The sequence below is a fragment of the Panthera tigris genome, chromosome A1 (genome assembly GCF_018350195.1).
Source record: "Panthera tigris isolate Pti1 chromosome A1, P.tigris_Pti1_mat1.1, whole genome shotgun sequence".
NCBI lineage: Eukaryota > Metazoa > Chordata > Mammalia > Carnivora > Felidae > Panthera > Panthera tigris.
Genome location: NC_056660.1, coordinates 11,419,121 through 11,435,862, shown reverse-complemented (window position 1 = coordinate 11,435,862; position 16,742 = coordinate 11,419,121). Strand labels below are relative to the sequence as shown.

The following is a 16,742-nucleotide window of genomic DNA, read 5'->3' as shown; positions in this document are numbered from 1 at the left end:
AGAAAAAGGATCTGACAAAGTACAACATCCATTCATGATGAGAATCCTCAACAAAGCAGGGTTAGAGGGAACATATGAAAAACCCACAGCCAACATCATACTCAGTGGTAAAAAACTGAGAGCTTTCCCCCTAAAATCAGGAACAAGACAAAGATGTCCACTCTCACCATTTTTATTCAACACAGTACTAGATATCCTAGCTGCAGCAATTAGACAAAAAAGAAAAACACGAAAAGGGAACCAAATGGTAGGAAAGAAATTAAACTTTCACTCTTTGCAGATGACATGACACTATATAGAAAACCATAAGGACTCCATCAAAAAAACTACTAGAACTGATCCATGAATTCATTCAAGTTTCAGGATACAAAATTAATGCACAGAAATCTATAGTGTTTCTATTTACTAATAACTAAGTAGCAGAAAGAGAAATTAAGAAAATCCCATTTACAATTGCACTAAAAATAGAATATCTAGGAATTAAAAAGAAATAAAGAATGAGATAGCTTGCTATGAATTGATACTGTTAAGTGAAAAAAGCACGCACACGCACAAAAATTAAAGTTTGTTACTCTTCATATAAGAAAGAAGCTGATATAAGAGATTGTACATGTATCTGTCCACTTGTGGAGAACAAATACAGGAAGGATAAAGCAGAAACTACAGAGGCAGGACGTGGGTAGAAAGCAGGGGAGAAACAGCACTGGGGTGGAAGGAATGAAAAGTGATGCTTCCCTTGGTATGTCTTTGTGCAGCTGATTCTTAGAACCACAGTGTTTCACACACGCTTCACCTATCCCACCAACAAACAAGCCCAACCACAGAGGGGGAAATCCACAATAGAATATACACACATACTTCCTGGCGCCTTCTGTCTGATACGGCCTAGAAGCAATGATGCCTGTGCAGTAATGAGTGTATCTAGCCATTAGGTCATGGCTATAAACAGTTTTCTCAAAAAAAAAAAAAAAAAAAAAGAAAGAAAGAAAGAAAAAGAAAAAAGAAAGAAAGAAAAAAGTGATCCAGGGTTTCTTTGAGAAGTAGTTGGTCCAACTTGATTGGGGCAAGGAACATATAAGATGAACCTGGAACATCTTGTAATGCCGAAAAGAGGTGCTCGCAAAATTACAGGAGTCAACCTGAAAAAACTCCTAGTGGCCCAAACTGAAACAATCTGAACAACAAAATAATGCAGGTATTGAATTGTAACCCACAGACTAAAATACATATTCATTCGTCCATACTGATATAAATCAAATAAGAAAGTAAATTTGGGGAAAAGGGGCAGCTCTTCCTTATAGTAGAGCTCCAAGAAATGGAGAATGAAAGAAGAAAGAAAAAAAAGGAAATCATTAGGCAAACACTACAGTAAAAACTCCTGCAAACAAAATCAGCTGATAGATGCTAAAATTAATTGGTGAAAAGTTTGAGGTGAAATTGGACTTGCATAGTCTCAAGGAATCTCCTTTAAGGTTAAGGTTGCAGACCTCAAGGCTGCCGCTCCCAGTAACAAGCAATATCAGCATCATTAAACCCTTGATGGGGAGGCGGACAGACACAACACTGTTTCTGTGGCAGTTTTGCCAGATATGTATAACCTTATTCCAATCATGAGAAAACATCAGACAAACCCAAGGTGAGGAAAATGCTACAACATGATCAGTCTATTCAAGAGAGTCAAGATTGGAAAAAACGGGAGAAGACTGGGGAGGGGCACCTGGTGGCTCAGTCGGTTGACCGTCTGACTTTGGCTCAGGTCATGATCTCGCAATCCATGGAGCTCGAGCCCTGTGTCGGGCTCTGTGCTGACAGCTCGGAGCCTGGAGCCTGTTTCGGATTCTGTGTCTCCCCCTCTCTCTACCCCTCCCCCACTCATGCTCTGTCTCTCTCTCTGTCAAAAGTAAATAAACATAAAAAAAAAAAATAACCAAGAGAAGACTGGGGAACTGTTAAAGACGAGAGGAGACTCGGGAGAAATGATGATTACACGAAAGTGGGATCCTGGAACAGAAGAAGTAAAACAGCATAAATCTACACTTAAATCTACACTGCAGGTAATAATATTATGCCAATGTTAACTTCCAGAATCTAATAATGGTACCATGGTCACACAAGATGCTGACATTAGGCGAAGCTGGGGGAGGGATAATTGTAAAGTCTGCATTAGTTTTGCAACTTTTCTGAAGGCCTGAAATTATTCAAAATAAAAAGTGAAAAAGTTTCAATGCCAAAAATGGGAAGAGACAGGACTGAGGCACTCACCATTTAATCTAACGATTTAGAATTTCTTGTCTCTGTTACTTCAAGAATTATGTTTCCCTTATAAATGATAGGAACCTAAAGAATTGCCATTCTCAGATAATGATTTATCCTGTTGCAAATGATGGTTATTCCTTTCACTGTTTTCAATTTAATAAGTAGATTCATTTAATGGATTGTAATCCTAAATATTAAATACTGCTTTTAGAGAAATTATGTTTCCCAAGTATGTTCAATTTTCTAATTTGGGAATTTGCCTCTAATTATATTCAAAATGATTACAGCCCTTCTCTCAAATGTGCTTCTTTAAACTATGTTTTCCCCCCAATTTTAAAAGCAATACTTGTTTACTGAAAAACATTTAGAAAATGCAAAATATGAAAATAAGCTTCCAGGATAGCTCCCTCATTTCATTTTTTCCTCAGTACAGGTTTCATACCTAGATCAAATTATATACACTGAAAAAAAATAGAAAATTTTCTGTAATTACCACACATCTCGTACAAATGGTAACAACTGGAAGAATTTTTTTCAAGTAACACTTTTAGAATGTTGGCACTGAAAAAATCATGAAAATAAAAGGATAAGAGGGAGATTATTCTGCAGGTTTGCAGTCTGGGATTGTTCGGAACTCACGCAGAATCCACTGTTCCCTTTAAATTCTTTTTCGAAAGTTTCACTGAAAGGCTAAAGCACACAGCAGTATGTGAGGCCACTTCACAAATTCTCGCTAAAAGACACGCCAGCTGCAGAATCCCCACCAGACCGGGACTGCTGTACCTCTGCAGCAACGGCACTGCAGGGCTCCCCCCTCTGCCAAGCGCTGCACGGCTCCCTGAGCGGCACCCTCCCGCCCCCCAGCTCCCCTCTCTGCCCAGAGGCAGGTGCTGCTTCCCCACAGGTGCTGCTCCTGAGTGCACTTTCCAATACATCTGCATGAAAATCTCAGTCTGTTTCCTGGGAAACTGACCTAAGAAGTGATCTCACTTAATTAATTCATCGGATGCCACAGTGTTTGTAATATAGTAACACCACAGATTGAACACACAGTAGTCCCTACTTCAAGCCCAACTCTCAGATGGTTGGATTTGGTTTGGCTCTGTTAGCTGAAGCATAAGAAGAACACACAGGCATTAGAGCCTGAAAGTATGGGTTCCAATCGTTTATATAACTGTGACCTTGGGCAGGTTATTTAACATCTCTGAGCTCCGGTCTCCCCATCTGTACAGAGGGATGATAACAGCAAATGAACAGCATTACTACGAGCACTTCATGTACATATGTGACGTTTTCAACAATTACCCACTCCCCCCGCCCCGTTTTGTTAGAAGTGGGGACAGAAAGAAACTAAAACTGAGTCCCTTTCCTTGAAGAGATCACAGTATCATTGGTGGGGAGGAGGTTCAGAAAGGTGGACACAGGATCATGGGCCACGTGACGGATGCTGAAGCAACCCAACGCACTAAACGCTGCAGAAACTGAGGAGGGAAGATGTAAGCTGGCATAAGCACCCAGCTGGGGAGGAACATTATTCAGCTGGGCTGAATGACGAAGGACAACGGTTCTCCAACTCCTTTAGACAGGAGGACAATGGGCATTGTCAGTAAGGTGTATTTTTTAAAGGTTGAAAGTGTTAAATGTTATATATAATGCATCAGGCACATGAAGTGGCATAGTTTAGCTGAGGTGTGTGGGGTGGTGGTTTGAGGCAGCTGAAGAGTTTTTCAGGCCTATGAAGGAGTGTGGGTTTCATTTTCTAAGGGACAGGAGCCACTGAAGATTTTAAGCCAGGAACCATCATCAGTAGATTTGAGTGTTAGATAAGTACTACTTTGGGTTTAAGGTGGCACTTCGAAACATTCGAAGAGAATTTTTTCCTCTAACATTTAACATCAAACTAAATAAAAAAAAAGAAATGTTCACTAAAAACCCAAATGAGGAATGTTCTGATGTAAAATTTAAAAATTGGTGATGAAAGAAAGAAACGAGAGTGTGGCTAGGCCAGGCACAGAAGGGCTCAGCTTCTCATCTCCTTCCCCAAACTGGTGAAAATTTGAGAATTCTATTACCTGTAAACCTGAAGAAAAGCAAACGGAATGGGCATCTTACCTTTTTCCTCTTCTGATCGCAAATAATGAACATGGCTGCAGGGGAAAAGCAGACGACCAGGACCGACAGAAGTGAACATTCCAGGGTGTTGGTGGGTTGAACTGTGTCCCCCACTCAAGATGTTGAAGTCCTGACTCCCAGTACCTGTGAGCGTGACCTTATTTGGAAACAAGGTCTTTGCAGACGTAATCAAGTTAAGATGCAGTCGTGACGATCAATGTCCTCATACAAAGGGGAAGTTTGGACACAGACACGCGCACAGAGAGAAAGCCACGTGAAGATGAAGGCAGAGATCGTGGCGGTGCACCTATAAGCCACGGAGCAGTAAAGATTGCCAGCAAACCAGCGGGTGCGGGGAGCAAGGCGCTGAACACGTCTCCCTCACAGCCGCAGAAGGAACCAACTCTGCCAACACCTTGCTTTCGGACTTCTGGTCTGCAGAACGGAGACAGTAAATTTTGGTTGTTTACGCTCCCCCAGTTTGTGGTACTTAGTTATGGCAGCAATGCAAATTAATCACAGGGGACTCACGGAACCAGGAAAAATGATGAAGAACCTAGTATCTCCCAGAGACGGGCAATATATAGTGGAAAGAAACTCAAGTTCGCAGCCATTACTCAGTAACTGAGAGGGGGAAAAATGGTCTTGGATAAGGTAGAAAGTCAAGAACCACTGGCTCCTGGCAGGTCTCCACACGGAGGGTTTCCTCCCGTGCACCTCACCTCCTCACCGCTATCTGCCCTGGGGCCATGAGAAGCGATCTCAGGTAAGTCTCCACAAGCAGCCAGGCTCCCGGGTCCTGCCGTATTTCCCATCTCCGGAAAGTTTCATACACTACCTCCTTTCGCACCGTCTCCTACCTCTCCCTGTCGCCTGGAACACCTTCACTGGACAAGTCCCCACTACCCTCAACCATTCCTTAAGTGCTGTCTTTACCGGCCTGCTGTAACTGAGACCTGGCTCTCCTCCTCCGAGGCCACTGCTGCCCCCCGCAGACCTCTTGTGCTACAGGACGTCAGGCTGGGGTAGCTGTCTCCCCTGCTCTTGGCTCCCTGCTGCTCCCCACCTCTAAAAACATTCACTCCCGTTACTGGACCTTTCTAGTCAGTGTACACGATCTCATCAGGATGCTGGTAGCACTTGCACTGGAAAACACAGACATTCTCTTGATCCCAATTCTCCCTCTCGTGGGTGCTCCATTTCCCTTCGGTGCTTGAAGCCTGACCTTATAATGCCTGTGTCCACTGTGCGCGTGCCTCTCCTTCCACTCCCCTGCCCACCTTACCATCAGACTGGCTCCTCCTGGGGCTCAAGCCAGCAGCCCCTTCCTGGCCCTCGCCTCCCTGTCTCAGCTATCAACTGCTATCCGAGTCCCCTCTCTCTGGAACTCTTCCCTCTGGGCTCTCAGCGCAGCTCCCTCCCTAAGGATTCCTCCCACTCCTCAGGCTGCTCCTCTTGTTTCTTTTACTGGTTCCTTTACATCTTCCTGCTTCTAAGCGTCAGAGTGTCGGAGCCACCTCTCTAGCTACTCCCACACCCACTGACCTCATCCGGTCTCACAGCTTTAAACGGCACCTGTACGTTGATGATGTCCCACTTTACATCTTCAGCCCAGACCACTTCCCCAGACTCCGGCATACCCAACTGTCAGGTAGAAATTTCTGTTTAGACTAAGCATCTAAACCTTAACTGACCAAACTGAGCTCTTCACCCTTCCCACACACGTCTCTTTTTCTTGTACTCTTTCCCTCTCAGTAAATGACCGCTCTCTCTTCTCATGTGCTCAGACCAAACACCTTGGCACTGAGCTCCTTGACTCCTCTCTTTACTTCACACTGTCCCTCTCCTTCGAAATATAATCAGAATCTCACCCATGGAATTTAAACAACAACAATAACAACAACAATAAGCAAGAAAAAAAAAATCAAACACATAGAAAAAGAGACCAGATTCCCTGGTTGGGAAATAAATGTGCCCTCTGTGTTGGAGGCAGACACGATCTCCATCCTTCCAAGATTTTTTTGCTATATAAGCATTCTTGAAGTGAGAGTCTGAGACAATGGCTGCTACAAAATGTGTAGGAACATCACAGAGAATAACCTTCCAACACAGGGAACTAATGGGACACAGGGAAAATAGCTAGCTAGCAAGGTGGTAGGTACATTTTAATCCAACCATGCTAATAATCACATTAAAGTTGATCAGATTAAACAAACCAGTTAAAAGACCAGAGACCCTCACACTGGATAAGAAAGCAAGATCCAACTGGGCTGTCTTCCAGAAACCCAATTTAAATATAAAGATGTTGACAGGTTAAAAATACCAGGTGGGAAAAGATGTACCATACAAACAAGTACTAACCATACAAAAGTTGGAGCGGCCACACTAAATAAACAAAGTTGGCTTTAGAACAAGAGACATTATTTGGGATAATGAGGGATATTGCAGAGAAGCGGGAGGTGGAGGTTTGAATGCTCAATAAACTATAGAGGGAAGTTATAATTATTTACCCAGTAACCATTCAAATGCTACAAAACATTCCTAGCAACTTCTTTAAAATTAAATAGCACAGAATAGGATGTAGGTTCTTTCCCTGTAATACTGTAGAATTGCTTTTCATGAAGAACTGAGGTTAACACAGGCCTACTTTCAAATCGCTAGTCACTAAATTTGCTGATTTGTAACTCCAATTAATCTTAAGGAAGACAAATTTTAAAAGATAACATTTTCCAAAAGCATTCATAAAAAGCTACAATTAAAAATACACCGTGGAGCAAAGGAAACAATCAGCAAAACTAAAAGGCAGCCGACAGAATGGGAGAAGATATTTGCAAACGACATATCAGATAAAGGGCTAGTATCCAACATCTATAAAGAACTTACCAAACTCAACACCCAATAAACAAATAATCTAGTGAAGAAATGGGCAAAAGACATGAATAGACACCTCTCCAAAGAAGACATCCAGATGGCCAACCAGCACATGAAGAAATGCTCAACTTCACTCCTCATCAGGGAAATAGAAATCAAAACCACAATAAGATACCACCTCACACCTGTAAGTGGCTAACATTAACAACTCAGGTAACAACAGATGTTGGTGAGGATGGGGAGAAAGAGGATCTCTTTTGCACTGCTGGTGGGAATGCAAACTGGTGCAACCACTCTGGAAAACAGTATGGAGGTTCCTCAAAAAATTAAAAATAGAACTACCCTACGACCCAGCAATCACACTACTAGGTATTTATCCAAGGGATATAGGTATGCTGTTTTGAAGGGGCGCATGCACCCCCATGTTTATAGCAGCACTATCGACAATAGCCAAAGTGTGGAAAGAGTCCAAATGTCCATTGATGGATGAATGGATAAAGATGTGGTAAATACACACACACACGCACACTGGAGTATTACTCGGCAATCAAAAAGAATGCAATCTGGCCATTTACAACTACGTGATGGAACTAGAGGGTATTACAGTAAGCGAAGTCAGTCAGAGAGAGACAAATATCACAGGACTGCACTTATATGAGGACTTTAAGACACAGAACAGATGAACACAATGGAAGGGAAGCAAAAATAATATAAAAACAGGGAGGGGGACAAAACATACGAGACTTAAATATGGAGAACAAACAGAGGGTTCCTGGAAGGGGTGTGGGAGGGGGGATGGGCTAAATGGGTAAGGGGAATTAAGGAATCTACTCCTGAAATCATTGTTGCACTATATGCTAACTAACTTGGATGTACATTAAAAAAAATAAACAAGAAAAAAAAATTAAAAAAAAATACACTGTGGATTACCTATTTTTTTCACAACAGAAACTACGAATCCTATTAAGTCCACCTCAGAACAAGGTGGCTGGAAGTCTGGATCCAATAGTTTGTTAAAGTAAAGGGGCTCCCTCGGCTGATAAACTTGGAATAGGAGTTCATCTGAAGCCTACAAGAAAAAAAAAATCAGTGTATGTAGATTCTCTAAACTAATATGCATTAATCAAAATTAAATTATAACGAAAAGCTTGTACCGGTAGCTGCTGATACTGAGTTTTCTTTGTTGCTGTTAGCTGTATGTTAGCTCTTTCAGATTTACTTTTAGATTGTGACGTTGCAAGATGATAGATTCTGTATCTTTTTCCCTCTGTTAACAGGGAATATAAATCTGATGATGGACGCCAGATACTCAATGTAACTAGATAAAGAGGAAAAAGACATAATACAAGAACTGATAATCATTAAAATTCTTATAAAACAAATATGGTAACAACAAAGATCCAAGGACTGTATCATTATCTTGTGGGCACTGGTAGCCCACTTTTGCTCCTCTGATACATGTTGACTTTGTACTTTAGCATTTGAAGTCATTTTGTTAATAAATAGTACTTGAACTTAAAAAAATTTACATACTGACCTGAATCTTTTTCTTTTTTCCCATAGCTTATGATACGCATCTTCCACACAGTTGTAACATCCCTTGGTAACATTTGTTCTCCTTGCTCAGCAGATTCCATAGCCTTTCTGAATTCCAGCTGGATCTGTGCTTGCTTCTTATCATTCAACATCTGTCTGTGATTATTCAAAGCTCTTATCTGCTCTTCACTGAAATAAGCCTATGATCGTTTATTAAGGCAAATTTTATTAGAATAAAAGGCAAACAGAACAAAAAATCTCACCCACTGTAAATGAACCTCTTTATTTATTTCGTAATGTTTGTTTATTTTTGACAGGGAGACAGGCAGAGCCTGAGTGGGGGAGAGGCACAAAGAGAGAGACACACACACACACACACAGAGTTCAAAGCAGGCCCTAGGCTCTGAGCTGTCAGCACAGAGCCCGATGCGGGATTCGAACTCACGGACCATGTGAGATCATGACCTGAGCTGAAGTTGGATGCTTAACCGACTGAGCCACCCAGGCGACCCATGAATCTCTTTAAATGGGGATAAGATACGACAGAACTGAGTTCACTTTAATAATATGACAATATAAAAATTGAGATTAATGTACTTAGCTTATCATATAACAAATATTTTCAGGTGCCTTAGACTGTTCACCTATCTTTGTGACAAATTTCCCCAGGGCCAAAATAACCCCCTACTTATAAATGTACCGTAGTAATCATAACTGTCATCAAGATTACAAATGGCTGACATTTGAATGCTCCCTATATTTGAGGAATGGATCTGTGTGTGACAAATGTATTAATTCATTTAATCCTTACAGTAACCCTGTGGAGGTGGGCACCGTATTGTTTGCATGTTATGGATGCTGAAACTGACGCAGAGAGAATGAATCACTTGCAGGGCATACAGGGAGAGGCAGTTCAAGAGCTCCCATTCTTACCCCGCTGCAGTACAATTTTATGAACTCTCTGGAACAGCAGATATGACTGAAAACAGACATGTGCTACAAGCACTTCTCTCTGCCTCCACACTTCTCTCCCAGTCATTTTAGCACATTGCTGTCTGTATCTCTTCGGATGCTTACTCAGTATAACAAAAATGAATGAACAAAAAATAAAATCAAATGAAACAGGAAATAGAATCCCAACACAGAGCACACGAGATAGCTGCTGCCTCACACGTGTTAATATCCACAGTGGGAAGGGAAGCTACGGAATCTCCGTGCCCTGAAAAGGTCTTTCTAAATATGAAGAGTGTTTAAACACGATTAAAAAAACCAAACTGTGATTCCACAGTCTTCCAACGCTCAACACTGTCACTGAAAACAAACCCTTTTGACGAGGTCTCTTAGAAATGGATGGCTATCTTTCCCTCCAAGAATTGCATTAACAACTTTATCTAAGTGAAAGCTCCAGAATCATATACTCTTAGGACCTAGTGATCAAGCCACTCACAGATTTTTCCCTTGACACTCCTCACAGGGTGGATCTCAGTTGTAACATTTGGTAATATGAAGGAATTCTATTCAGAAGAGCACTTCTCCTCTAACGGAGTGCTGTTTATTTCGTAGTCCTACTAGTTAAGAAAGTTAAGGCTATCAACCAGATTTATTGCCATCAAATAAACGAGATTAATCAATAAACAACAGTTTTCTTAAAACTTCCCCTCCTATCTAGCCAACTAATCCCAGAATTTGCATTAACTAGATACCCAGGTGTCTAAAAACTTAGGAGGCAGCTTACCTTAATAAACGATGTTCTGATAATAGTAACTAACATTGATAATGTAACTTTATAACAGTACATTTTTGCATTTATTATCTAATTTGATCCCCAAACAACTTATTTTATGCCCATGTTATAGCTATTTTAAGCCCAGTTGTCTAATAAATGGCATAGCCGTGAATCTAACACAATTTAGTGCTTGTGACACTTTTCCACCAAAATATTCTTAGAGGATTATCAAAATAAACTCTAGGTAGGATCTGAGAAGCAGGTGAGAACATGGCAACTGAGACACTGCTTTGAAGATACTTGTTTTATCTGAAAAGTAAACAAGTTTTGCCTGTATTTGAAGCCACGTTTATTTAATACATAAAATTATTTAAAGGGTGCTTGGGTGGCTCAGTTGGTGAAGCGTTCGACTTCAGCTCAGATCATGACCTCACAGTTCGTGAGTTGGAGCCCCCACGTCGGGCTCTGTGCTGACAGCTCAGAGCCTGGAGCCTGCTTCACATCCCGTATCTCCCTCTCTCTATCCCTCCTCCGCCACTCTCAAAAATAAATAAACGTTAAAAAAAATTATTTAATCCCTCTGTCCTCCATTTGGTATAGAACTGAAATGCACTGGTTTGGCACATCACTGAGCACTCCAGAGATGCACACATCATCTCTGAGAAACACCAATTCAATACAGCACCTCCTGTAATGGCCAGAAGACCGACAGCAGCTTCCCACCTTAAAGGATTAAGGTTAAGACTCGCTGTGCGCCCTCTTACTCTCTCACCTCAAGGGAAGCCGGGTCTGGTGCGTTCTTCACTGCTTCATAAAGCTCTGCACCATCCTGCAGAGCACAGACTTGCTGTCTTGTTAATGCACGTAATGGTACACATCGTTTTGTTATATTTTCTAGGAATAAAGCATCACTAATTAGCTGACCCACAAAATTTTTTTTTTTTAAAACATATCAATAGGTTTTTATTTAAATAGAAAAATTAAAACTTAAAAAAAACCATCATTCATGGAATTAAAATTTTACAGATTCTAAATTCTCTTGTGAAACACCACTAGTACTTCTGCCGATATGATATGCACTTTAAAGATTTTACCACTGACTTCCATGTCAAGTGTTTGACATGATTAGTGATATTAACTATCATTATGAGACGTTTGAAAATTAAATCTAGGCAACTCCCTATTGCCAAGGTTGTTATATGTTTGACCCACAAATTTTTAAGAACACTGAAAATTGGAGAAATAAGCAAAAAGTACCCAAAGAAGGGAAGCTAAAAAGCAAAACACAATTTATCTGCCACAAGTTTTCTAGGAAAATGTGAAACTAGTGTACTCACGCCTGGTTTAAAAAATTGTCACACAGAGAGTTTAGAGTCAAATTTGTAAATTAAGTAAATGATTTCATGACTCATTTAATCATGAAAACAGCATGAACTGGTGAATCAAAAATGAAGAGTTCAATTTTTCCACAGATTTATATAGAAAATGAAGTTGAAAATCATGAAAAAAATGCAGAACATAAAATTTTCAGCCATAAAAATAGATAAAAAAACAAATTATCATGTCCTTTATGTAAAAAATACTATGATATATTAAAATTGATGCCAGGGAAACAAGATCTAGCTCCAGATGTAATAACATGACAACCAACAACCACAACAACAAAAATGCAAAAGTTATATAAAGTAGATAAGGACAATGAAGAAAGAAAATGATGAATAGCTTAGGGAAAATAATTGTTTTTTGAGTGTTTATCTTTCTTGTGTATTCAATATATATGACATATAACAATGTGTAAATTTAAGGCTTATGTGTTGTTTTGATGTAATTATATAGTTAATATGACTGCCATTGTATTGATATTTACCACAGCACAGTAGTACAATATTGTCTATATTCACTATACTGTGCATTGAATCACCACAGCTTATTTACTGCTCATTGTTAAGTTTTATCCTTAAACACCATCAATTTTACCCTCCTACCCCCTCATTCCCTGGTAACCACCATTTTACTATAGTTTTGTAAGTCTGACTTTGTTATATTCCACATATAAGTGGTACCATACAGTATTTGTCTGAGGTAAAATAATTTGGCAGTTTCTTCCCTTGTTGCTATTGTTTCTCTAAGACCAAAAAAGGGGCACTAAAAATATTTTGGTACTGAAGCTTAAGAGGACGTTTACTTAAGACTACTGAAAAGTGAGGGGCACCTGGGTGGCCCAGTCAGTTAAGCTTCTGACTTTGGCTCAGGTCATGATCTCACGGTTTGTGGGTTCAAGCTCTGTGTCAGACTCTGTGCTGACAGCTCAGAGCCTGGAGTCTGCTTCAGATTCTGTCTCCCTCTCTCTATCCCTCCCCTGCTCATGCTCTATCTCTCCCTGCTTCTCAAAAATAAATAAACGTTAAAAATTTTTTTTGTAACAAAACAAGACTTCTGAAAAGGGCTGTGGTTATATAATGTTTTATTGCCTAAGACAATTACAAGTATCTAAAAGCTCAGTGTGTTGAATAATGAGGTGATAATTTGGGGTCAGTTCAATGTTTATCTGTATATCTAGGTAATACTTTTATTTTTATTTTTTAAGTTTATTTATTTATTATTTGAGAGAGTGTACACACACACAAGCATGCAGGGGAGGGGCAGACAGAGAGGGAGAGAGAGAATCCCAAGCAAGGTCCATGGTGTCAGTGTAGAGCCCCTCACGGGGCTTGAAGCCACAAACTGTGAGATCATGACCAGAGCCAAAACCAAGAGTTGGACGCTTAACTGACTGAACCACCCAGGTGCCCCTATGTAGTATTTTTTTAAAAAACTTAAAAAGTCAGATCTAGAATAGGAAAAAGAAGTCTATTACTCAAAGACAATTCACCCAATTACAAAAGTTAAATCAGAGAAGTCTCTAAAAGGTCTAATTAAAAGAAAACAAAACTTGTCCTATTTAAAACAACTTATAGTATACAACCCATCTTACCGTCATGCTTTTCAAATTCTGCTTGAATTTTATTGAATAAGACTTCTAGTTTCTTTTGTTGGGCCTCTGCATATTTTGTCGCCTCCCTTTCTTCCTCTCTTTCATTGCGAAATATGCATAATCCAGATGGAGTCTTCTCCATCCACTGTAATGATGTGTGAAACAAAAGTACATGGTAGGAAGGGATCATTCAGATTAATTGTTCCCCCAAAAAGAAATACATAGTGAACGTCAAAAGTGTATCATACCTGTATGGGGTATGTTCTTTGAATAACTACATCAACACAACCAACGTTTCCTCCATCACTAAAAAGTGATGACAAGGGGAGAGGGAAAGGTCTAGGATCAGGAAAGAATCCAAGTTTGGCATACCAGCAAGCAGGCCGAGTACTATTCGCAGATATCTGGACAAATTAACGGACAAATCAACTTCTAAGTTTATATCCAACTCTATTTCAGATTTTATAACATTTTCATTAATTCTTTCATTCATTCAAACATATTCACTTTTAAAAGTCCCATGAAGAAAAGACAGTACAAAAATTATACAAAAGTGAAAACACTTTCAAAACATAGTCTCTCAAAAAATTGTTTATGCTGTTATAGTCTTAATGTAAATATTAGTATTAGAAAATTAATAAAAGAGACTCCAAATTAAACATGATGGATTAAAATGTACTTATTTACCTAGGTTCCCTCAAAAATCCTACAAGGATAAAGAGAACTGGAGACAGGAGGACAACGGATGAGACACTGGCAAAATTTTGGAAGCTAAAAGCCTACTGGACACCTGGTGGTAAGTAACGAAGCAGCCCGAGAAATGTTAATAAAAATAGCAAACATTCATAAAACACTTATCATGGTGCCTGGATAGTGTTAAGTACCTTATGTCTATTAACAGTTAATCCTTACAACAATCCTTACTCCCATTCCATACTCCTGCTTCATTCTTATTCCCATTTTACAGATGACAAAACTGAAGGATAACCTGCCCAACATTACTCAGCTGGCAAAATTGTATGGAGCCAATATGGAAGAAAATAATTTAGGGAAATCACTTAGAATTTGGAGGCAACAGGTACCTCTGGAGGAAGGAGCGTGAGGTGCAGCCGAAAACAGAAAGAATGGTTGAGATTTTGTATAAAGATAGTTAAGACCTCAGATTTCATTTCCTAACCTGAGCAGCCCGGTGACTGTCCTTCTCTCACACCAAGAAGAACCCAGGACAATTTACTTTCTCGACAAGCTGAATTATACATATCCTGGGCTCTGGAACACAAGGCAGAGACAGCTGGGGTGAGGGTGAGATTCTATACTGAAAACAAAAAATGCAATGAAAATCCTTATGCTGAAAATGAGTCTATTGGTTTTCTTATTCTGTTCAGCTCTCAGACCAGTGACTGTTATTTGAGGGTCTCCTAATGAAAACACAAGCCCTGTCTTATCACGCTACAAGTTGACAAAGCCCACCTCACACAGAGCTTCTGATCAGCTCATTAGTGCCCCACTCTTGAAGAGGAAAGAACAGCTAACAATTACCAGTTGAAGGAATTCTCCAACATGAGACCCAAACAAACAAAAAAGAGACATTATAGGGGGAAAAAATGCAGTGAGCAGAAAAAACTAAGATAAAACACAATATTAATAGCTTGAGAAACAGGAGAAGATGTTGTATCTATGAAACAAGAATGGGATGTAATAAAAAAAGAAACATTCAGGGAATAATGAAGGGCTCTTGAAAACGGAAAATTATGCCAATAGGCACAAATTCACTTTAGGGATTAGAAAATTAGAACTAGAAAGTAGGAGGAACAAAGACAATAAAATAGAAAATAGGAGAAAAGATGAGAAAAATCAGAAGACCAATCAGAGAGGCCTACTGCCCAAATATTAGTTCAGGAAAATTGGTAAGGAAAAAATGGAGGAGGAAGAAATTACCAAAGAACTACTTCAAGAAAATTTCCTAGAACTCCATGATTGTACCCAAATGATGATTTTAAAAGACAGGCCAACACCAAAGTACCTTACTGTGAAATTTCCAGATACTGCAGACAAATGATCTTCAAACAGATCTTAGAAACAGATAATATAGTGAAGGACTGAGAGTAAGAATAGCACAGAACTGAGCAGAAACTATACCAGGAGCAAGAAGATAATAGAGAAAATGTCTTCAAAATTCTGAAGAAGCTATTTCCAATTCAAATTCTATATTCAGTCATCTTACAATAAGATCAAAGAAAAAGCTACATGCTCCCTCTGTGAAGAAGTCTGTGGAGGTTGGTTATGTGCCCTCAGAGCTAGAGAATAAATCCATATAGATGTGAAATCCAGAAAACAGGGCTTCCAACACAGAAAGAGGTAAAAATAATTTCCAGGATGGTAACAGGTCAGCATACATAGAAGATAACCACTTCAGAATGAAAGAGTGTAGAGAGGTCCCAGAGGTCTCCAAGAAAAAGAAATGGAATTGATAAAGGTATTGTAACAGACTGATATGGTTTTTAATTATGTCTCTTGTATGGGCATGAGTTGGTGATAAGGACACAAAATTAAAAATACACACATGCACACACAACAGCAAGACAGTTAACTCCAGGAAAGCAGTAAGTTGTATAGAAAATGTAGTTAGTATATTACATGCTGAGCTGCAAAAATATTTTTCAGTCATTATAAACAGTGAATAGAGACTTCACTCCCCAACCTCAGAGCAGGAAGCTAATAGTTAATGTCTAAACAGAAGGAGAAAAGACGACATCACAATATAAAGAAAAGAAAGTGCCAAAGGGATTCAAAGTCGTTGCCTTTGGGGAGCACTGAATGGAGGTTAGGCAGGATGGCATCAATGACTGCTTCGTGGGGGGGGGGTGGTCATAAGCCGTATGTTATATGAGTTTTGAAATTATGCACATGCACTGATTTGATATAAATAAAACACTGAAAGCCACTCCAACTTTGATATCCTAAACAACAGAAGCCTGTTTCAGCTTGATTTCTAAAAGCAACACAGTGACAAAGTATCTCTTTACCTTAAAAATGTTTAAGTCACTTATAAAATGACTTCCAGAATACAACAGAACTATTTATAAGATTATCTCATAAGTGAATCTGTGCAATATTAGTAATTTCTCATATCAGTATTGTAGACTATTCAATATGACAAAGTCCTATTGTGTAGGCTAAAGTTTACATGAAGATGAAAGATACGGTTTATGTTTTTTTTTTTTTTTAAGTTTACTTATTTTGAGAGAGAGCGAGAGTGAGTGTGTG

General features: G+C 39.5%; 1 protein-coding gene across 1 annotated transcript in view; it reads right to left on the bottom strand.

The window, feature by feature from the left end:
• The window catches only part of BRCA2 (BRCA2 DNA repair associated), a 60,167-nt gene that overhangs the window by 5,803 nt on the left and 37,622 nt on the right, over positions 1-16,742 (bottom strand). Inside the window, exons 19-24 of the mRNA XM_007097645.3 lie at positions 13,724-13,879; positions 13,476-13,620; positions 11,274-11,395; positions 8,777-8,975; positions 8,394-8,557; positions 8,170-8,308 (exon numbers count right to left, since the gene is read on the bottom strand). Coding sequence (XP_007097707.2) covers positions 8,170-8,308; positions 8,394-8,557; positions 8,777-8,975; positions 11,274-11,395; positions 13,476-13,620; positions 13,724-13,879 — 925 coding nt within the window. The remainder of the gene's footprint in view (positions 1-8,169; positions 8,309-8,393; positions 8,558-8,776; positions 8,976-11,273; positions 11,396-13,475; positions 13,621-13,723; positions 13,880-16,742) is intronic.